We start from the raw sequence: 22,405 nt of genomic DNA, 5'->3' as shown, positions 1-22,405 counted from the left end.
GACGGACGTAAAGTCTATACTGTAACATTGGCATGATTGCCATATTGCATCTCCATTCTAAAGCCCTTGCTTGGAAGTGTACTTTGCCAGACTGCCCAGAACCTTGCCCTCATCCAGGCCAAGGTTGAGAGACACGGTAGTGATGACACCATAGGCCTTGTTGATCTCTGCAGCAGACATGATGCTCTTGGGGTTCTCTTGGGATACTTGGGGTTCAACTTGTACACTGCGGCATGTATGGGCTTCAAGCAGAAGTCTTCACGCTTTTTGATGCATTTCAGAACTGCAGTTTCCTCTGCTTGGAGCAGCAGTGAAGTGGGCAGGGCAGTACAGATTTCTTCTCTTACATCTGCAAGCAGAGTCTGAACATCAGACAGGATGGCATTGTCTCCCTCAATCCGTGCAATGGCTACTGCTATAGGTTTCAGGCTGCTCTCTCCCAAAATAGATCATCCAGGAGGATCCTCGATGGGGCTGTCCATATCGGCAGACTGTGATATGGCCATTTCTTGAGAAACTCCTCCCCCTCCAGAAGACTGTCAAACATGATGACAACACCACCCCAACGGGTGTTGCTGGGCAGCTTCAATGTGGTGCTCTTATTCTTCTCACTTTGCTTGGTGAGGTAGATTGCTGCTGTAACTTGATGACCCTACACATACCTAACCATTTCCTTGGCTCTTTTGTAGAGTGTATCCATTGTTTTCAGTACCACAATGTCTTTGAGGAGCAGATTCAATACATGAGCAGCATAGCCACTGGGTGTAATGTGAGGACTCCTCCACTTTAGAAAAAGCGGCCTTCATGTTTGCAGCATTGTCTGTTACCAGCGCAAATACCTTCTGTGGTCCAAGGTCATTGATGACTGCCTTCAGCGGCAGGGTAACCTAGTGGTTAGAGAGTTGGACTAGTTACCGAAAGGTTGCAAGTTCAAATCCCCGAGCTGACATGGTACAAATCTGTCGTTCTGCCCCTGAACAGGCAGTTAACCCACTGTTCCTAGGCCGTCATTGAAAATAAGATTTTGTTCTTAACTGACTTGCCTAGAAGGTAAAATAAATAAAAAATCTGCAATGTAGAGACTAGTGTGTCTGTTGTCCCTTGTGTCTGTGCTCTTGTAGAATACTGGTTGAGGGGTGGAGATGATATAGCTAATTATTCCTTGCCACGTACATTCAACCACCCATCAGAGATGATTGCTACACAGCCTGCTTTGTCTATGATTTGCTTGACCTTCACCTGAACTCTGGTTGGAGGGGTGTATGCTGGGCGAAGTACATTCAGAAATCTCTTCCAATACACATTGCCTGTGAGCATCAGAGGTGAACCAGTTGTATACACAGCTTGAACAAGACATTCAACAGCATCTCTCTGACCACGTTCCTCCATTGAGTAAAAAAAAACGTCCGATTCCAGGAGGACCATGAGCTGTTGCTATTGATAAGGTGTCTGAGTTATCATTTTCACCTCTACTAGAAGTAGAGGGACTTTGGTCAGAGGTTGCTTGTTGTGAGCGCTGAGGGAACTTTATGCACTTGGCCAGATGATTCTGCATCTTTGATGCATTATTCACATATGATTTGTCACAGCTTTTCCTTCTACATTAGCTGCAGTGAAATGTCTCCACACATCAGATAGTGCCCGTGGCATTTTCCTGTAAAGATGAGAAAAAAATGAATAAAAAAATACAATTCCATGTACAGATAAATAGTGAAGCAGTTAGATTAAACAACCCACACGTTAACAAGTTAGAAATATGAACACACTTTGCTGTAGGCTACTATTTACTAGTTATTAACAAAAAAATAATGTATATCATATCAAATATATTCACCCCACCTAGTATTGTAATCAAAACTTACCAGAAAGCATGTAGTCCTTGGCTCAGACAGTGTAGTAGTGTGGGCTCAATAGCATCTCATTAGTGTGCAATATCTTGAGGATCAGCTGTACATGTGATGGGAGAGTGCACTGCACATGTGATGGAAGAACACACTGTGCATGCAGAGGGTTGTCATTCCATTGAATTGGGGATAGATTAACCAAAATATGCCACAAGACCTAGAATTGCCTTATGTGTTTCCCACAAAAAAAGGTTCACAGTTATAAGCTAACTTTTTTGATGAATTTAAGCAAAATTCCCCAAATTCCTGGGCTTAACTTCACATGGAAAATTTCTGGAAAGTTTCCAACCCTTTGCAACCCTAATAATGATGTTTACATATCTTGCACTACTCATCCCAGATGTACAGTTGAAGTCGGAAGTTTACATACACCTTAACAAAATACATTTAAACTCTGTTTTTCACAATTACTGACAATTAATCCTAGTAAAAAGTTCCTGTCTTAGGTCAGTTAGGATCACCACTTTATATTAAGGATGTTAAATGTCAGAATAATAGTAGAGAATGATTTATTTCAGCTTTTATTTCTTTCATCACATTCAAAGGGGGTCAGAAGTTTACATAGACTCAATTAGTATTTGGTAGTGTAGCCGGTGCTATACTGCACCGCTGTAACTCTGCGTTGTGTGTGGTTGATTGAGACTATAAACGTGGACTTTGGAGATCAGGTAGTTTTAATCAAGCAGAACTGACTCTCTGCATCCTGCATCTGCATCCAAAAGGAAATAAAACATTTGTAGAGCACATATGTTCTGAGAATCGTCGCCTCTTTCTCTCTCAGTGCATCAAAATTATTTTCGAATACAAAAATTAATACACTCTCTCCTTATTATACAGAACATATTTTACATTGATAAAACCACCTACCTGCATCCAAAAGGAAATAAAACATTTGTAGAGCACATATGTTCTGAGAATTGTCGCCTCTTTCTACAACAGATGCACAATAGGAGGGACTGGGATAATTCGAGGAGCTAGCCATCGTTCACACATACAATAGCCTGCTAATACCTTAGCTAGCTATTAACCACATGTTGAATTCAGAATATTGATATCATCCTAAAAAGTACAATTACAAGTGCATCTTAACAATACCATCCACTTATGAGTAACCTCTAAATATACATCATTATTCATGAACAAAACACTGTGTGTATGACTTTGTACTTTAAAAGAATCAAACTTTTCTGAAGACACAAAAAGCGTGCCTACCTCTCATAGTGCATCAAAATGATTTGAGCACGAGCACGCAGGGCAAAACGTAAGTATACACTCCCCTTCTCCCAGGATGCAGGCATGCATAACAAATCAACACAACATATTGATTATATGAACCTGGTGAAATTCACATAGTACTTTAACAACTGTTACAGTAGCATTGCCTTTAAATTGTTTAATAACTTGGGTCAAACGTTTCGGGTAGCCTTCTACACGCTTCCCACAATAAGTTGGGTGAATGTTGGCCCATTCCCCCTGAAAGAGCTGGTGTAACGGAGTCAGTCAGGTTTGTAGGCCTCCTTGCTCGCACACGCTTTTTCAGTTCTGCCCACAAATTTTTTATGGGATTGAGGTCAGGGCTTTGTTGTCCTTAAGCCATTTTGCCACAACTTTGGAAGTATGCTTGGGGTCATGGTCTATTTGGAAGACCCATTTGTGACCAAGCTTTAACTTCCTGACTGAGGTCTTGAAATGTTGCTTCAATATATCCACATAAATGTCCTACCTCATGATGCCATCTATTTTGTGAAGTGCACCAGTCCCTCCTGCAGCAAAGCACCCCCACAACATGATTCTGCCACCCCCGTGCTTCACGGTTGGGATGGTGTTCTTCGGCTTGCAAGCCTCCCTCTTTTTCCTCCAAACATAACGATGGTCATTATGCCCAAACAGTTCTATTTTTGTTTCATCAGACCAGAGGACAATTCTCCAAAAAGTACGATCTTTGTCCCCGTGTGCAGTGGCAAACCGTAGTGGTTTTTTTTTATGGTGGTTTTGGAGCAGTGGCTTCTTCCGTACTGAGCGGCCTTTCAGGTTATGTCGATATGGGACCTGTTTTACTGTGGATATAGATATTTTTGTACCTGTTTCCTCCAGCATCTTCACAAGGTCCTTTGCTGTTTTTCGGCGATTGATTTGCACTTGCGCACCAAAGTACGTTCATCTCTAGGAGACAGAACGCGTCTCCTTCCTAAGCGGTATGACGGCTGCGTGATCCCATGTTGTTTATACTTGCATACTATTGTTTGTACAGATGAACGTGGTACCTTCAGGCGTTTGGAAATTGCTCCTAAGGATGAACCAGACTTGTGGAGGCCTACATTTTCTTTCTGAGGTCTTGGATGATTTATTTAGATTTTTCCATGATGTCAAGAAAAGAGGCACTCAGTTTGAAGGTAGGCCTTGAAATAGTTCCACAGCTACACCTCAAATTATGTCAATTAGCCTATCAGAAGCTTCTAAAGCCATGACATAATTTTCTGGAATTTTCCAAACTGTTTAAAGACACAGTCAATTTAGTGTATGTGAACTTCTGACCCACTGGAATTGTGATACAGTGAATTTATAAGTGAAATAATCTGTAAACAATTTTTGGAAAAATTACTTGTCATGCTCAAAGTAGATGTCCTAACCTACTTGCCAAAACTATAGTTTGTTAACAAGAAAATTGTGGAGTGGTTGAAAAACAAGTTTATGACTCCAACCTAAGTCTACGCCGGTTGGTCATGGCCCATCCACATATTTTTTTAAAACATATTCTTATTCCATCCCTTTAGTTCGATTTGTGTGTATTAGGTAGTTGTGGAATTGTTAGATTACTTGTTAGATATTACTACACTGTTGGAACTAGAAGCACAAGAATTTTGCTCCACTCGCAATATCTGCTAACCATGTGTATGTGACCAATAAAATGTTATTTTATTTATATAAGGTCCCACAGTTGACAGCGCATGTCAGAGCAAAAACCAAGCCCTGATGTGGAAGGAATTGTCCGTAGTTCCGACAGGATTGTATCAAGGCACAGATCTGGGTAAGGGTACCAAAAAATGTCTGCAGCGACCCTAAGCACACAGCCAAGACAACCCAGGAGTGGTTTTGCGACAAGTCTTTGAATGTCCTTGAGTGGCCCAGCCGGAACCCGGACTTGAACCCGACCGAACATATCTGGAGACCTAAAAATGGCTGTGCAACGATGCGCCCCAAACAACCGGACACAGCTTGAAACCACTTGAGAGGATCTGCAGAGAAGAATGGGAGAAATTCCCCAAATACAGGTGTGCCAAGCTTGTAGCGTCATACCCAAGAAGACTGAAGGCTGTAATCGCTGCCAAAGATGCTTCAACAAAGTATTGAGTAAAGGGTCTGAATACATATGTATATGTGATTACATTTTCTCTCTTTGCAAACATTTCTAAAAACCTTTTTTACTTTGTGGTTATGGGGTAGTGTTTAAATTGAGGAAAAACTATTTCAGACATTTTATAAGGCTGTAAAGTAAATGTGGAAAAAGTGAATGAGTCCAAATACTTTCCTGAATGCACTGTATATACACACAAACACACAGAGAAAGAATACTACATGCTTGTCAACCATGTATAAATAATTGGTAATGTAATAAAAATCACAACCAGTGCAGAGTTCGAGTAGCGCAGTGGTCTAAGGCACTGCATCTCAGTGCAAGAGATGCATCACTACAGACCCTGGTTCGATCCCAGGCTGTATCAAACCAGCCGTGAGCGGGAGTCCCATCGGGCGGCGCACAATTGCCCAGTATTGTCCGGGTTAGGGGAGAGTTTGGCCGTCAATGTAAAATAAGAATTTGTTCTTTACTGACTTGTCTAGTTAAAAGGTTAAATAATCAAAGATCACAACAAAAAAGCAATACAGGCTTCTGGACTGAAACAAATCATGTGGTCTCTATGTAATTAACTTTAATTAAATGGCATGTTTATAACAATAGTATCAGAGTTACCTTTACATACATTATCCTCTTGTTCCAAATCAAGGAATAGACTACAAACACAAAGCAAAGAAAACTGACGATCTTTCAGAATTTATTATCGCCTACTGATCATCAGGACAATCAGTCATGAAACCATCTGAGCAAATTAAAAAAATGAAATAAACTGGTGTTTATAACCTCTTAGACATAAGGTCCCTTGTTTGGGTGGATCTGGTACCGGTTCCAACCCTGCGTAATGTAGGATGTGAAATCTAACACCACTTGAAGCTGGGATGTCCCTTCTATCATTTCAATCACTCTTCCAACTGTCCAACTCCTGGCTGAACCCTATATCACAGCTACTGACAAAGCACATGCCTGCAATCCTTACATCATAGCGCAGCAGGAGAGTGGTTTCATTACAGTAGCACATTCAGAGATGGATTTATAGCCAATAATCTAAAACAATTAATAGATTTTAAACAAAAAAGATTAACATGGAGAGTTCCTAACGAGTTCATGAAGGCAATCTAGAGCGCTGTGAAATTTCCACAGCGATGGGGGCAAACACTTTGATCAAGAGAAACCTGTAGAAAATATGCACGCTCTCTAACACTAAACATACAAATATGATATTTACAGTTATGAGGTGAACTCGTCATTCTATAATTTATTTATGCTATATTTAGAAAGCACATAAGTCATTTCAAGCATTATTCATACAATTTTGTTGAAAAGGAAATCCATAACATATTTGTACTGTGTACTTGAGCCCTCAAAATTGACCTCAGCAATTTAACTTCAATTTTTTGACCAGAAGTGAGATTACCTTTCTTTGAGTATGCAACATTACTAGTTATTTATGGCCCTCATGATAACTACTTTTAGGGATTATGTAGCTTACATTGAACTGGTTAAACATCCATAAAACAAAAGAGCAATAATATTAACAACAGAGCTCCAAAAGTATTGGGACAGTGAATTATGTTTTGTTCTTTTGGCTCTGTACCTCCAGACTTTGAAATTATACAATGATTATTAGGTTAAACTGTAGACCGTCAGCTTTAATTTGTATTTTTATCCATATGAACAGTTTAGAAATGACACTTTTTGAAAAGGGGGGGGGGGACTGAAAGAATTGGTACAAATTCCGTGTGGTAAAAGTAGTCAAAAGTGTAGTATTTGGTCCCATTGTCCTAGCACATATTGATTACAACAAGGTTGTTACTCTACAAACTTGTTGGATGCTACAATGATTACGGATAGTCCTGAATAATGAGTGAGAAAGCTAGAGTACAGACGCACAAGTATCATGCCCCCAAGACATGCTAACATCTTACCATTACAATAACAGGGGAGGTTAGCATTTTGAGGGGGTATGATATTTATGCTTCGAACTTTCACTCATTAATCACAATTCATTCAGTTTTATCCGTAATCATGGTAGCCACTAATATAGAAAAACATACACTATTCTAATTTATAATAAAAGTGACAATACATTATTTACCATGAATTTCTATTGAGCACAAAATACTCTGACACACAACCAAAACAAACAGCAAACACATCCAGTCAAGCTTAATGTAAGCATTGCATGCTGGGAATATGGGACCAAATCATTTAACCATTCCCTTAAAAATGGGGGGGAATACGTACAAAAAAAATCTTGTTCTTTCTAAGCGGTTCACCCGATATGGATGAAAATACCCTCAAATTAAAGCGGAGTCTGCACTTTAACCTCAGTCGTTGTATAACTTCAAATCCAAAGTGCTGCAGGAGAAACAAAACGTGTCACTGTCCCAATACATGGAGCTCACTGTGACCCAACTGGAGGATTGTTAAAACATTGCAGCGTTATCATAAACATGGGGCAAAATTTAGTTAGAATTTGATGTCACACATCGATCACTGACAAGAGAGATCAGACTCCCCTCCATTTAATTCATAAGAATAACAGTTTCATAAAAGGTGTTATGTTAATATACATCATTATCATTTAGGTTTATGACGTCTAAGCAGGTGTTTGGAGAGGTTGGACTTGCGAGCAAAGCTGAGAAAGCAGTGGGGGCAGGAATAACGTTTCCCCTTGTGGATTTTCATGTGGCCATTCACATGACTCTGTTCATAAAAGCTCTTCCCACACTCTTGGCAGGAGTATGGCTTTACGTCACGGTGAGTGTGGGTCCTCATGTGCAGGGTCAGAGAAGCAGAGCAGATAAAGCGTTTGTGGCATTCAGAACATTCAAATGGCCTCTCCCCAGTGTGGAGGCGCTTGTGTTTGGTTAGATCTCCAGACTGAGTGAAGCTTTTACCGCACTCGGTACAGGTGTATGGTTTCTCACCTGTGTGAGTGCGCTGGTGGTTCTTCAGGTGGTCGAGTCGGGCAAACTGCTTGTCACACACTGTGCAGTGGTAAGGCCTCTCACCTGTGTGTGAGCGCAGGTGTATGTTCAGCACCCCAATCCTTATGAATTTCTGCCCACAAACCCCACAATGGTAGTTTTTCTGGTTGCTGTGGATCTTCAGATGAGTCTTCAGATAACCTTTGTCAGCAAAGTCTTTACCACAGACAGTACATTTGAAAGGTCTCTCCCCGGAGTGTGTACGCAGGTGAAGCTTCAGACTCTCCCTGTATGCAAACTTCCTGTCGCATTGGGAGCAGGAGTACTTCCTCTCACCAGAGTGAACAGTCATGTGCTTCCTGAGGAGCGACTTCTGCTTGAAAGCCTTCCCACAGTCCTGACATTTGAATGGCTTGACCCCATTGTGTATTAACAAGTGATAACGGTAAGCGCTGGTATCTGAGAAGCGCTTGCCACACTCCTTGCAGACAAAAGGCTTTTCTCCAGTGTGGATGCGCATGTGAGTGTTCAGGCTCGTAGGAGTAGTGAGGATCTTGCCACAATCTAAGCATTGGAAGCCGACTTCCTTAATGACCATCTGTTTAGCGTCCTTCGGTTTATTGCCCTCTGGTTCGTGACACCGGTGAGGCCCCAGGCCCCAGCAATTCTCAAAGCTCTTCTCACAGTCTGCGCAACTGATGTGTCCATTGGTGAGAACAACAGCCATTTTGTGCAAACTCTTGCAGTGCTTCAGCAGGCTGCCCAGGTACTTGAATCTGCGGGAGCACTGTGGGCAGGTGTGGAATTTCTCCTGTACCCTGTGGGGACGGCCAGTTCTCCGGGGAGGGGCAGGTTTCTGGGGACGGGCAGAGGGGTGGGCCTGGCGGGTGTGGATGTCTAGCTGTCGTGGTGTATGGAACATGCAGCTACAGTGGGGACAGCTGTGTGTGGGGCCGTACACTCTTTTACTCTTTGAGACTTGGCTTCTCAACATGGCCAGGTACTGCTTCTGGTGTTTGGTCTTGATGTGGTTCTCCAGGAAGTAACAGTCAGTAAAGGAGATGGTGCAGTGTGGACAAGGAAAGAACTGAGGAGAACCTGAGAGTGAGGGATAGAGGGAGAAGAGATGGGTATGATAAGAGGGGAGAAAAAAATGGCAAATGTAATTTCTCATTCAATAGTCCTTGCCAATATTAATATGAATGTTCCAGTAACCATCACCCATTTAAACTGCACTGTTGGGAGTAGACTGGAGTATGTTAAACAGTATGTCCTGCCTCCATGGTTGTCTTCATCCTTCCTGACATCCGTCACCTCCTTCACCAAACACACTTTAATGTCTCTCAGAAGTGTCTTAACCACCACCTTATGGATTAGAAAGATACAGAAACTACAAGTATGCATTAACAATCTTGCCATAATACTAGGCACATTAGAAAACACTAATCCTACTTACCTCAGCCAACCTGGTTAGCACTACCACAGGATCCTTGTGGAGTGTACTAGAATCTGAATGATGATTTGAACTGGTGCTCTTTGAGAGTGCTTGGGTACAATCTGGTTCATCTCTGCCGGTGGAGTCATCACCTGACTGTGGGTCATGTTCTGTTTGTGTTATACCCAGGTTTCCATGGCGTTTAATCCCCATGGTTTTTTTGTGCAGTGGCATAGTTTTTGAACGTTGTTTGATCTTCATCTTGTTGACTAAAGTGCCTCTAATATCCTCCTTAATGACATTCTGAGTGAAAAGAGAAGCAGTTTCAGGCTGATGCTCATGAACAAAGATGAGCTAGACTAGGTCAGGAAACGCAAGGGAAACTCTTTTCTTGGCACTTCGACATTTGTGTGACTTTTTCGTAGTAGGTTAGGAGAACTTAGACAGCAGGCTAGGATAATTAAGGTAGCAGGTTAGGAGACTGGTTAAGGTTAGGAAAAATCTCTCCTTACCTGCTATGAAAATCACTGTATCGAAGTGCCATGAAAAGAGTATCCAGGACCAAAACAGCCTATACACACAGAGAAACACTGCAGACTTAGGCCGCTAGGCAATGATGATTACACACAATGGCACAGGCATTTATTTTATTAAATCACTACATAATAGGCCATTAGAGACAGGATTATATTTGAGCAAGGCATCTACATTGAACAAAAATATAAAGGCAAAAAAGTGTTGGTCCTATGTTTCATGAGCTAAAATAAAAGATCAAATTTTCCATGTGTACAAAACACTCATTTCCCAAAAAGAAATTGCACAAATGTTTGATTACATTTAGCAGACACTCTTATCCAGAGCGACTTAGTCATGAGTGCATACATTTCATTTTTTTTTCTCCGTACTGGTCCCCTGTGGGAATTGAGCACACAACACTGGTGTTGAAAGCAACCTGCTCAACCAAGAGACTACACATGGGACCATACACATGATCATTACACAGGTGCACCTTGTGCTGGGGACAATAAAAGGCCACTAAAAGGTGCAGTTTTGTCATACAACAATGCCACAGGTGTATCAAGTTGAGGGAGTGTGATATTGGTTTCAACTGTACCGGGCAGATGGCAGGCAGACAGCGTGTACGGTGTGTGGGTGAGCGGTTTGCCGATGTCAACGTGCCCCATGGTGGCGGTGGGGTTATGGCATGGGCAGACATAAGCTACAGACAATCACAACTTCATTTTATCTTTGGCAATTTGAATGCAGAGAGATACCACAACAAGATCCTGGAGCACGTTGTAGTGCCATTCATACACCACATTCACCTCATGTTTCTGCACGGCCCCATGACATAAGGATCTGTACACAATTCCTAGAAGCTGAAAATGTCCCAGTTCTTCCATATCCTGAATACTCACCAGACATGTCACCCAATGAGCCTGTTTTGGGATGATCTGGATCGTTGTATATGACAGTGTGTTCCAGTTCCAGCCAATATCCAGCAACGTCACACAGCCATTGAAGACTAGTGGGACAACATTCCACAGGCCACAATCAACAGCCTGATCAACTATACGAAGGTGGTGTGTCGCACTGGTTCTGATACACCTTTTTTGTATGTATCTGACCAGACAAATAGCTGTATTCCCAGTCAAGCAAAAATCGATGAGCCCAATTAATTTATTTCAATTGACCGATTTCCTTATAACTCAGTCAAATCTTCGAAATGGTTGCATGTTCAGTGTATTTTCTTAATACACACAGCTTTGCATAGTTAATTGTTTAATTCCAGCGTTCACTTCCAGCATTTTAATCAATTCTTCATTTCCTGAATTAACGTCTTATCACTTACACACTAAGGTTTATTTTGCCATATAATGCCGATTAAAATGTTCTGTAGTTATTGCGACCGTTTTTACTGACGATAAAAACGCCAGTAAGTCATCACTGAATAATTTAAACTCAACAAATCAAAACATTAAAGTGTTTAACCTGAATTGTTTACCTAGTGTAAACAACTCATTTAGACCTGGCGTTTATTTGAAACAGGCGTATATTTGCTGACATGTGTGCCGTTGCTCAGTTATTAAAGAGAGACAGGCAGCTATTTCAAACGGCGTTTAATTGAAGTTACGGTTAAAGCTGTCTAGAATCTAGCTAGAAGATGGAATTTTTTTGTTGAAAACGGCGAGTTAGCTACAAAAACACATCACGTGGCGTGGTTTTGGTGAAACTTGGATAAACCAAATTACGCAGCTTCCTAACTTAGCTTATTTAGCTACAATTGACAACGGTCACCCACCTAACGTTCGACTTTGTTATAACGATATCAACGATGTGAGTAAACATTTGTTTCCTACACAAAACATTCACGGGCAAAACAACTTCACTTACCTTCTTCGATTCAAACCAAACACAGTGACCGGAAGAACTCTGTTTGCACTTCCTCGGCGTGGGTGTAGATTGACCAATCAGGTAATCATGTAGAAAGATTGTCTGCTGATTGATGAGGATTTTAAAAGAGACACTCGAAGAAAAGTGTGGGTACCTACTGACCTGAAAACAATGAGCCAATATATTCTAAATCTGACCCTTAACCTAATTGTAACCAATTCTGAAATTAAATAGCCTATCGGTTTGCACTGCAGGCCAGCAGTGTCCATTATAGGGTGCGTTCGTATTGCACTTGGAGGGCGTATCTAAATTCAGAATATTGTTTTATTTTTTTGTTAAATTTAACCCTTTTTACTTGCCCTAGCAGAGCTGGTTATGCGGTTTTCATGTTATCCAGAGCGTTGGTGACTGTAACTGTGCTGCTGGCAACAACTGAATTAAGTTTTATTTTGCCGTTGTTTGCTGACACCGGCCCTATTCAACCGGTGTTGAGCGTCCGTAAATTCATCAGTTATAGAACGAATTTTCGAACGCCTTTATAAAAAAAGAAAAAAATAAGCCTATAGTCGTCTCCCACTGATGACGTACAGGATAAAATGGTCTTCAACCAAATAATTTGACGCTTATTGTTTGTAATCTATGTATGCTTGTGTTCCCTCATGTGCTTTATGTATTGATTTGTTGTTAATAAAAAATACAATTTTAAAATAAAATAAAACAAATAATTTGACGCTATTTAAATGACATGTGTCGAAATGACATGAATTGCATAAAATTAGTCCACCTCAACCGATGTCTCTCTTATTCTATGCACAAGAAACATGCACAAGAAAACCAGAGGTGTGTCATCTTTCCTGGACTTTTAATATTGTCACCTACTACTCATTACCAGGACAAAGAGTCTGCCAGGCAACCATCTTCTGTACATCACTGTCTAATGGTTGTTTTGTGTAGTGTATCCAGTAGCACCATTCAGATTGTTCCAAAATAATGGGGGGATTCATCTTGTAGTGAGTCATGAGAAACCGAAGAAAATGTCCTTAAGAGTGCAAAAAACATGTAACAAAAATGTAACACACCATCCTTGAAAATAAAACACCCTTTTCATTAATGTTATCTTTCACCAGGAAGATGGAGCTTTGCACATATCTTGTCCCTTTCCTTTGTCTCCATTATAATCTGACATCATTTCCATACAATTTTTTGTTCCACATAATGTAATTGCTTTCTTGTTCCATTTGTCACAAGACAAATCACAGAAAATAATTAAATTCTAATCAAAGCTCTCACTGGCTGATAAAATCATCCAATCGAGAGCCAAAATAAAAAAAAGGCATATAAGTTAACATACAGTTCATATCAAATAACTGAAATAAAAAAAAACGAAACAATACATAGTGTGTTATGTTATCCACTCATAAAATGGCTACAGGGACAGAAGTCTGATAACCTAGTTAAATCCTTCATTTGTAACAAAATCTATTTAAAACAGACATCAATTGTGTCAAAAGTTTTGCTTTGCTAAATATGTTCTCCATAAGCCTCACAATAGGAAATGATACACAACAGGATTGTTAAGTGTAGGCCTGCGAGTTCACAAATGCAGAAGAACTGGAGACAGACGAGTAGAGAAACAAATACAACAGCAACCGATAAAGAACCATGTAACAGGTCCTGTGAATGAACATGTATAAATATATACTTCGGGTTTTGAGTTAATAAACAGACACGTAGCTTAAAAGCCTGCCAAATATGAACTTATAATTAATTTCACTCATCATTACCATGATTACCATGATATAAAAAAAACATCTGACAAACAAGCATCACTTTCTTTATTCCTATCCTGTCAATTCGATGTTGCACATCCTGGCGGACTAAGCCTTCCATCTCTTGTTTTTAATGGTAATGTTTGATTGCTACTTTCTGGGGTATGAAGCACATGTTCCCCCCCCCCCTCTACATAGCCAGGGCGGACCCCAGGCAGGCGCGGTTAGGGGCTCCTCTGGCTCCAAATAGACAGTGAGCTTGGCGAAGGGCCTAGATGCCATCTTTGTCATTTCCTGGATATGATGCCTCTGCTCTCGGCGGAAGTCCATGAACTGCTTGATCTTCCGAAGGAGGACACAGACGGAGAGGAAGAAGCAGGAGAAGAAAACAGAGAAGACAATGAACAGGTCGATGTGAGCCTGGTCCAGGCGGAGGAAGAGCAGGCCCTGGGACTCGCCCCGTCTCTCCTCGGTGCCTACACCACGCAGGGCAATGTAGAAGCGGCTGGACTTCAGGGAGTGGACCTCATGGGGGAAGGTGATGACCACGCTGTCAGGGGGTTGACGCAAAGCACTCATTGTCCACGTTGAACTGCCGGTAGCACTGGTGCTCATTTACTGGTGTGCCATTGAAGGAGTCTTTGCACTTGGCGCACTGCGTGGAGGATTCCAGAGAGGGAGAAGAAACAAGAAATACAAGTGCAAGAGAAATGCAGTTAAATGACATCCAAGATGGTATACCGATTCCTACACAGTGCGTGTCTAGCTTGCACATAAATCTCTTTAATTACTTGTTGCTTTATTTCTTAATCTTATCCATATTTTTTAAAACTGCATTGTTGGTTTGGAGCTCGTAAGTAAGCATTTCACTATAAGGTGAACACAGTGAGAAGTGTAAGCCCCTGTATTTGGGGTTGGCAAGGGGATATGCCGAACCTTTCCGGAGTTCTGCAGGGGGAACAGCGCAGTGTGTCTGTCCCGGGACGAACACAAGAGGGCGCTAGACCACCACAAGACCACCCTTTGGACCCAGACAGCATAATTAACTTACTGTCTGTTTTAGTTCATTTTTTGTTCTTTCCATCTTGCTTTGAGTTTATTATTAATCACACCTGTTGTATTCGGAGCATGTGATTAATAATAAACTCAAAGCAAGATGGAAAGAACATATAAATGAACTAAAACAGACAGTGAGTCACTTTCCAAACAGAGTAGCAGCTGCTTGCATGTGAGTGGGTGTGTAGAGTCAGTATAAATGTATGTGCATATAATGTGTGAGTGAGCAGATGATGGAGTGAGTGTTTGTGTGTGTGTATTGGAGTGACAGTGTGTGAGTGTGTAGGGCCCTGTAAGTGTGCATAGAGAGAGTGCAAATATTGAAATGAAAGGTCAATAAATATACAAGACAAACTCAGTCTGTGTAGTTATTTTGTTAGCTAATTATCAGTCTTATTGTTTGGGGATAGAAGCTGTTGAAGAGCCTGTTGGTGTCAGACTTGATGCCTTCCTTCCACACCTACTAATATAGATGTCCTGGATGGCAGGGAGGTCGGCCCCAGTGATGTACTGGGCTGTCCCAAAACCCTCTGTAGCGCCATAAGATCGAGGTCGGTGCTATTGCCATACCAAGCAATGATGTAGCCAGTCAATATGCTCTCAATGGTACAGCTGTAGAACCTTTTCAGGATACTATGTATGTATACCAACTGAATAAGTAGCCGTGTTTGCAGGACAGGTGGAGTGGTAGTACTGACGATTGTGATGATGTAATGATGAGGAGGTTGTGTGTGTATTGATGCTGAGGTATCCAAGTGCTACTTCTTCTGCCGTTAATGATGATTGTGATGTGTGGCTTCCTACCGGCTGAGAACGTAGCCCTGCTTGCAGGTGCAGTGGTATCCCTGGGTCAGGTCATGGCAGTCCTGGGTGACGTTACAGTGGTGGTGGCCGTTGGCACACTCATCCTCCTCTGGGCAGTGGAGGAAGGACCAGCTGCTGTTTCTCTGGGGACACACTCACTCACTCACACCTGACACATGCACGCACACACACACACACAGGGGAAAGTGAGGAGAAGAGGTAACTTGAAATAGTTATTGGGAGTAGAGAATATAACCCTAAATGATGGACAATTAAGTTATATTCTATAAAGCTCTTATATTTTATAAATATATATACACTACCGGCAAAACGTTTTAGAACACATACTCATTTAAGGGTTTTTCTTTCATTTTTACTATTTTCTACATTGTAGAATAATAGTTTAGACATCAAAACTATGAAATAACACATATGGAATAATGTAGAAACCAAAGCAATCTGTGATCCAACTCAACCCAAACCATCTCTATTTGGTTGAGGTCGGGGGATTCGGGGGATCCTTCTTAGTAAAATTGCCCTTATACAGCCTGGAGTTGTGTTGGGTCATTGTCCTGTTGAAAAACAAATGATAGTCCCACCAAGCCCAAATAGCCATGCTGGTTAAATGTGCCTTGAATTCTAAATAAATCAAGACAGTCACCAGCAAAGCACCCCCACACCATAACACCTCCATGCTTTAATGTGGGAAATACAGATGCGGAGATCATCCGTTCACCCACACCACGTCTCACAAAGACAGCGGTTGGAACCAAAAATCTCCAATTTGGACTCCAGACCAAAGGACAAATTTCCACCGGTCTAACGTCCGTTGCTCGTGTTTCTTATCTCAAGCAAGTCTCTTCTTATTATTGGTGTCCTTTAGTAGTGGTTTAGTTACAGCAATTCAACCATGAAGTCCTGATTCACACAGTCGCCTCTGAACAGTTGATGTTGAGATGTGTCTGCTACTTGAACTCTGTGTAGCATTTATTTGGGCTGCAAGTTCTGAGGCTGGTAACTCTAATGAACTTATCCTCTGCAGCAGAGGTAACTCTGGGTCTTCCTTTCCTGTGGCGGTCCTCATGAGAGCCAGTTTCATCATAGCGCTTGATGGTTTTTGCGACTGCACTTGAAACTTTCAAAGTTCTTGAAATGTTCCTTATTGACTGACCTTCATGTCTTAAAGTAATGATGAGCTGTTCTTGCCATAATATGGATTTGGTCTTTTACCAAATAGGGCTTTCCTCTGTATATTCCCCATACCTTGTCACAACATAACTGATTGGCTCAAATGCATTAAGGAAAGAAATTCCACAAATTAACTTTTAAGGCACACCAGTTAATTGAAATGCATTCCAGGTGACAAGCTCATAAATCTGGTTGAGATAATGGCAAGAGTGTGCAAAGCTGTTATCAAAGCAATTTGAAGAATCTCAAATATAAAATGTGTTTAACACTTTTTTGGTTACTACACGATTCCTTGTGTTATTTCAGTTGTCTTCACTATTACTCTACAATGTAGAAAAAAGTAAAAATAAAGAAAAAGCCTTGAATAGGTGTTCTAAAACTGACACACACACAGTGGACGAGGATCTATTATTCGATCTTAATCTATATTCTAAAAGGTCTATTCAATTCTGTTCCCTTTAGCGTCGAAGGCCTCGCCGCTGGCAGCACACCAGGGCCAGGCAATGCAGAGAGCACTGGGTGAGCAGGTGTTTGCCTAAACTGCTGCCCTTCATGAATATTTTGCCACACTCCTTGCATTCGTAAGGTTTCTCTCCGGTGTGGGACATGCGCATGTGAGTGTTCAGGCTCATAGTTGTGAGGATCTTGCCACTCGGAGCAATGGAAGCCGACTTCCAGACATATCACAGGCTTAGTGTCCTTAGGTTTATTGCCCTCTGGTTCATGACACCGGTGAGGCCCCAGTCCCCAAAAATTCAGGTACAGGAATCTGCGGGCACACTGCACACTTATCCATTTTAGAGCAAGGTTGTGACGTAACAAAATGTGGGAAAAAGTTACAGGGTCCAAATACTTTCTGGAATGCCCTGTACATACACACAGAGAGAATGAATACTGCATGCTTGATTACCATGTTCAAATGTTTGGTAATGCAATAAAAATAAGCCAGTGCAAGTCAATGATGGCTTATGGACTGAAACAAATGAGGTCTCTATGTAAGTAACCTTCATTAAAAGTAATGTTTATAACAATACTAGGGGAGTGACCTTCACATTCACACCTTCAGCTCCTCTTCTTCCAAAAATACAGTACAAAGCAACAAAACTGACGATAATCTTTCAGAATTTATTATCGCCTACTGATCACCAGGTCAATCATTCATGAAACCATCTTCTGTACATACGTTCTTAATTTTTATACAGAGCAAATAAAACATTTTTTTGTGTGTGTTTATAACCTCTTAGACATAAGGTCCCTTGTTTGGGGGACCTGGGTGGTTCTGGTACCGGTTCCGACCCTGCGTGATGTAGGATGCGAAATCTAACACCACTTGAAGCTGGGATGTCCCTTCTACCATTTCAATCAGTCTTCCAACTGTCCAACTCCTGGCTGAACCCTATATCATAGCTACTGACAAAGCACATGCCTGCAATCCTTACATCATAGCGCAGCAGGAGAGTGGTTTCATTACAGTAGCACATTTAGAGATTGATTAAGGATGAAAGGAGTGTTCCTAAAAAGTTAATATAGTCAAGCTAGAGCTCTGAGATGTTTACAGCGATGGGGGTCAGACATTGTGAACAAGAGAAACATCCAGAAAATATGAATTCTCTAACACTAAACAAATATGTAATTTAAAGTTAAGGAAGATGATATCTTAGTGTCATTTTATAATTTAAGCAATATTTAGAAAGAGTAAACACTTCAAAGCCCTATTCATACAATTCTATTTGACAAAATTGTATCATTTGTACTGTGTGTACTTGAGCTAGTATCCTCAACAATCTATACCTATTTTTTACCGGAAGTGAGATTTAAAACCTTTGAGTATGCAACATTACTAGTTATCATTTATGGCCCTCATGATAACTACTTTTAGGGATTATGTAGCTTACATTGAACTGGTTAAACATCCATAAAACAAAAGAGCAATAATATTAACAACAGAGCTCCAAAAGTATTGGGACAGTGAATTATGTTTTGTTCTTTTGGCTCTGTACCTCCAGACTTTGAAATGATACAATGATTATTAGGTTAAACTGTAGACCGTCAGCTTTAATTTGTATTTTTATCCATATGAACAGTTTAGAAATGACACTTTTTGAAAAGGGGGGGGGGGGGGGGACTGAAAGAATTGGTACAAATTCCCTGTGTGGTAAAAGTAGTCAAAAGTGTAGTATTTGGTCCCATTGTCCTAGCACATATTGATTACAACAAGGTTGTTACTCTACAAACTTGTTGGATGCTACAATGATTACGGATAGTCCTGAATAATGAGTGAGAAAGCTAGAGTACAGACGCACAAGTATCATGCCCCCAAGACATGCTAACATCTTACCATTACAATAACAGGGGAGGTTAGCATTTTGAGGGGGTATGATATTTATGCTTCGAACTTTCACTCATTAATCACAATTCATTCAGTTTTATCCGTAATCATGGTAGCCACTAATATAGAAGAAAACATACACTATTCTAATTTATAATAAAAGTAACAATACATTATTTACCATGAATTTCTATTGAGCACAAAATACTCTGACACACAACCAAAACAAACAGCAAACGCATCCAGTCAAGCTTAATGTAAGCATTGCATGCTGGGAATATGGGACCAAATCATTTAACCATTCCCTTAAAAATAGGGGGGAATACGTACAAAAAAATCCTGTTCTTTCTAAGCGGTTCACCCGATATGGATGAAAATACCCTCAAATTAAAGCAGAGTCTGCACTTTAACCTCAGTCGTTGTATAACTTCAAATCCAAAGTGCTGCAGGAGAAACAAAACGTGTCACTGTCCCAATACATGGAGCTCACTGTGACCCAACTGGAGGATTGTTAAAACATTGCAGCGTTATCATAAACATGGGGCAAAATTTAGTTAGAATTTGATGTCACACATCGATCACTGACAAAAGAGATCAGACTCCCCTCCATTTAATTCATAAGAATAACAGTTTCATAAAAGGTGTTATGTTAATATACATCATTATCATTTAGGTTTATGACGTCTAAGCAGGTGTTTGGAGAGGTTGGACTTGCGAGCAAAGCTGAGAAAGCAGTGGGGGCAGGAATAACGTTTCCCCTTGTGGATTTTCATGTGGCCGTTCACATGACTCTGTTCATAAAAGCTCTTCCCACACTCTTGGCAGGAGTATGGCTTTACGTCACGGTGAGTGTGGGTCCTCATGTGCAGGGTCAGAGAAGCAGAGCAGATAAAGCGTTTGTGGCATTCAGAACATTCAAATGGCCTCTCTCCAGTGTGGAGGCGCTTGTGTTTGGTTAGATCTCCAGACTGAGTGAAGCTTTTACCGCACTCGGTACAGGTGTATGGTTTCTCACCTGTGTGAGTGCGCTGGTGGTTCTTCAGGTGGTCGAGTCGGGCAAACTGCTTGTCACACACTGTGCAGTGGTAAGGCCTCTCACCTGTGTGTGAGCGCAGGTGTACGTTCAGCACCCCAATCCTTATGAATTTCTGCCCACAAACCCCACAATGGTAGTTTTTCTGGTTGTTGTGGATCTTCAGATGCATCTTCAGATAACCTTTGTCAGCAAAGTCTTTACCACAGACAGTACATTTGAAAGGTCTCGCCCCGGAGTGTGTGCGCAGGTGAAGCTTCAGACTCTCCCTGTATGCAAACTGCCTGTCGCATTGGGAGCAGGAGTACTTCCTCTCACCAGAGTGAACAGTCATGTGCTTCCTGAGGAGGTACTTCTGCTTGAAAGCCTTCCCACAGTCCTGACATTTGAATGGAATGACCCCATTGTGTATTAACAAGTGATAATGGTAAGCGCCTGTACCTGAGAAGCGCTTGCCACACTCCTTGCAGACATAAGGCTTTTCTCCAGTGTGGATGCGCATGTGAGTGTTCAGGCTCGTAGGAGTAGTGAGGATCTTGCCACAATCTAAGCATTGGAAGCCGACTTCCTTAATGACCATCTGTTTAGCGTCCTTCGGTTTATTGCCCTCTGGTTCGTGACACCGGTGAGGCCCCAGGCCCCAGCAATTCTCAAAGCTCTTCTCACAGTCTGCGCAACTGATGTGTCCATTGGTGAGAACAGCCGCCATTTTGTGCAAACTCTTGCAGTGCTTCAGCAGGCTGCCCAGGTACTTGAATCTGCGGGAGCACTGTGGGCAGGTGTGGAATTTCTCCTGTACCCCGTGGGGACGGCCAGTTCTCCGGGGAGGGGCAGGTTTCTGGGGACGGGCAGAGGGGTGGGCCTGGCGGGTGTGGATGTCTAGCTGTCGTGGTGTATGGAACATGCAGCTACAGTGGGGACAGCTGTGTGTGGGGCCGTACACTCTTTTACTCTTTGAGACTTGGCTTCTCAACATGGCCAGGTACTGCTTCTGGTGTTTGGTCTTGATGTGGTTCTCCAGGAAGTAACAGTCAGTAAAGGAGATGGTGCAGTGTGGACAAGGAAAGAACTGAGGAGAACCTGAGAGTGAGGGATAGAGGGAGAAGAGATGGGTATGATAAGAGGGGAGAAAAAAATGGCAAATGTAATTTCTCATTCAATAGTCCTTGCCAATATTAATATGAATGTTCCAGTAACCATCACCCATTTAAACTGCACTGTTGGGAGTAGACTGGAGTATGTTAAACAGTATGTCCTGCCTCCATGGTTGTCTTCATCCTTCCTGACATCCGTCACCTCCTTCACCAAACACACTTTAATGTCTCTCAGAAGTGTCTTAACCACCACCTTATGGATAAGAAAGATACAGAAACTACAAGTATGCATTAACAATCTTGCCATAATACTAGGCACATTAGAAAACACTAATCCTACTTACCTCAGCCAACCTGGTTAGCACTACCACAGGATCCTTGTGGAGTGTACTAGAATCTGAATGATGATTTGAACTGGTGCTCTTTGAGAGTGCTTGGGTACAATCTGGTTCATCTCTGCCGGTGGAGTCATCACCTGACTGTGGGTCATGTTCTGTTTGTGTTATACCCAGGTTTCCATGGCGTTTAATCCCCATGGTTTTTTTGTGCAGTGGCATAGTTTTTGAACGTTGTTTGATCTTCATCTTGTTGACTAAAGTGCCTCTAATATCCTCCTTAATGACATTCTGAGTGAAAAGAGAAGCAGTTTCAGGCTGATGCTCATGAACAAAGATGAGCTAGACTAGGTCAGGAAACGCAAGGGAAACTCTTTTCTTGGCACTTCGACATTTGTGTGACTTTTTCGTAGTAGGTTAGGAGAACTTAGACAGCAGGCTAGGATAATTAAGGTAGCAGGTTAGGAGACTGGTTAAGGTTAGGAAAAATCTCTCCTTACCTGCTATGAAAATCACTGTATCGAAGTGCCATGAAAAGAGTATCCAGGACCAAAACAGCCTATACACACAGAGAAACACTGCAGACTTAGGCCGCTAGGCAATGATGATTACACACAATGGCACAGGCATTTATTTTATTAAATCACTACATAATAGGCCATTAGAGACAGGATTCTATTTGAGCAAGGCATCTACATTGAACAAAAATATAAAGGCAAAAAAGTGTTGGTCCTATGTTTCATGAGCTAAAATAAAAGATCAAATTTTCCATGTGTACA

The 22,405-nt window shown here is 41.5% G+C and overlaps 2 protein-coding genes across 4 annotated transcripts in view; both read right to left on the bottom strand.

Annotated features, from left to right (window-relative positions):
- Positions 1–5,811: 5,811 nt before the first annotated feature.
- On the bottom strand, positions 5,812–12,281 carry LOC139422583 (gastrula zinc finger protein XlCGF57.1-like). 3 transcript variants are annotated; one of them, XM_071173736.1, is made up of 4 exons: positions 12,019–12,281; positions 9,646–9,927; positions 9,467–9,554; positions 5,812–9,287 (listed from the first exon to the last, which is right to left on the bottom strand). In XM_071173736.1, exons 2-4 carry the CDS (start codon positions 9,883–9,885, stop codon positions 7,840–7,842), a joined length of 1,776 nt encoding a protein of 591 aa, XP_071029837.1. In that variant the 5' UTR covers positions 9,886–9,927; positions 12,019–12,281; the 3' UTR covers positions 5,812–7,839. The 3 variants fall into 3 exon arrangements, with proteins under 3 accessions (XP_071029837.1, XP_071029845.1, XP_071029829.1); XM_071173744.1 differs by having other exon boundaries at positions 11,043–12,024; XM_071173728.1 differs by lacking the exon at positions 12,019–12,281 and having other exon boundaries at positions 9,646–9,957.
- Positions 12,282–17,940: 5,659 nt separating this feature from the next.
- LOC139422606 (gastrula zinc finger protein XlCGF57.1-like) overlaps positions 17,941–22,405 on the bottom strand; it is a 6,189-nt gene continuing 1,724 nt past the window's right edge. Inside the window, exons 2-4 of the mRNA XM_071173755.1 lie at positions 21,636–21,917; positions 21,457–21,544; positions 17,941–21,277 (exon numbers count right to left, since the gene is read on the bottom strand). Of these exons, the coding sequence (XP_071029856.1) occupies positions 19,830–21,277; positions 21,457–21,544; positions 21,636–21,875 (1,776 nt within the window). The 5' untranslated portion in view covers positions 21,876–21,917 and the 3' untranslated portion in view covers positions 17,941–19,829. The remainder of the gene's footprint in view (positions 21,278–21,456; positions 21,545–21,635; positions 21,918–22,405) is intronic.

This window comes from Oncorhynchus clarkii, chromosome 2 (assembly GCF_045791955.1).
Source record: "Oncorhynchus clarkii lewisi isolate Uvic-CL-2024 chromosome 2, UVic_Ocla_1.0, whole genome shotgun sequence".
NCBI classification, from domain to species: domain Eukaryota; kingdom Metazoa; phylum Chordata; class Actinopteri; order Salmoniformes; family Salmonidae; genus Oncorhynchus; species Oncorhynchus clarkii.
Note: the sequence above shows the minus strand (reverse complement) of the source record. Positions and strands in the feature narration are given on the sequence as shown.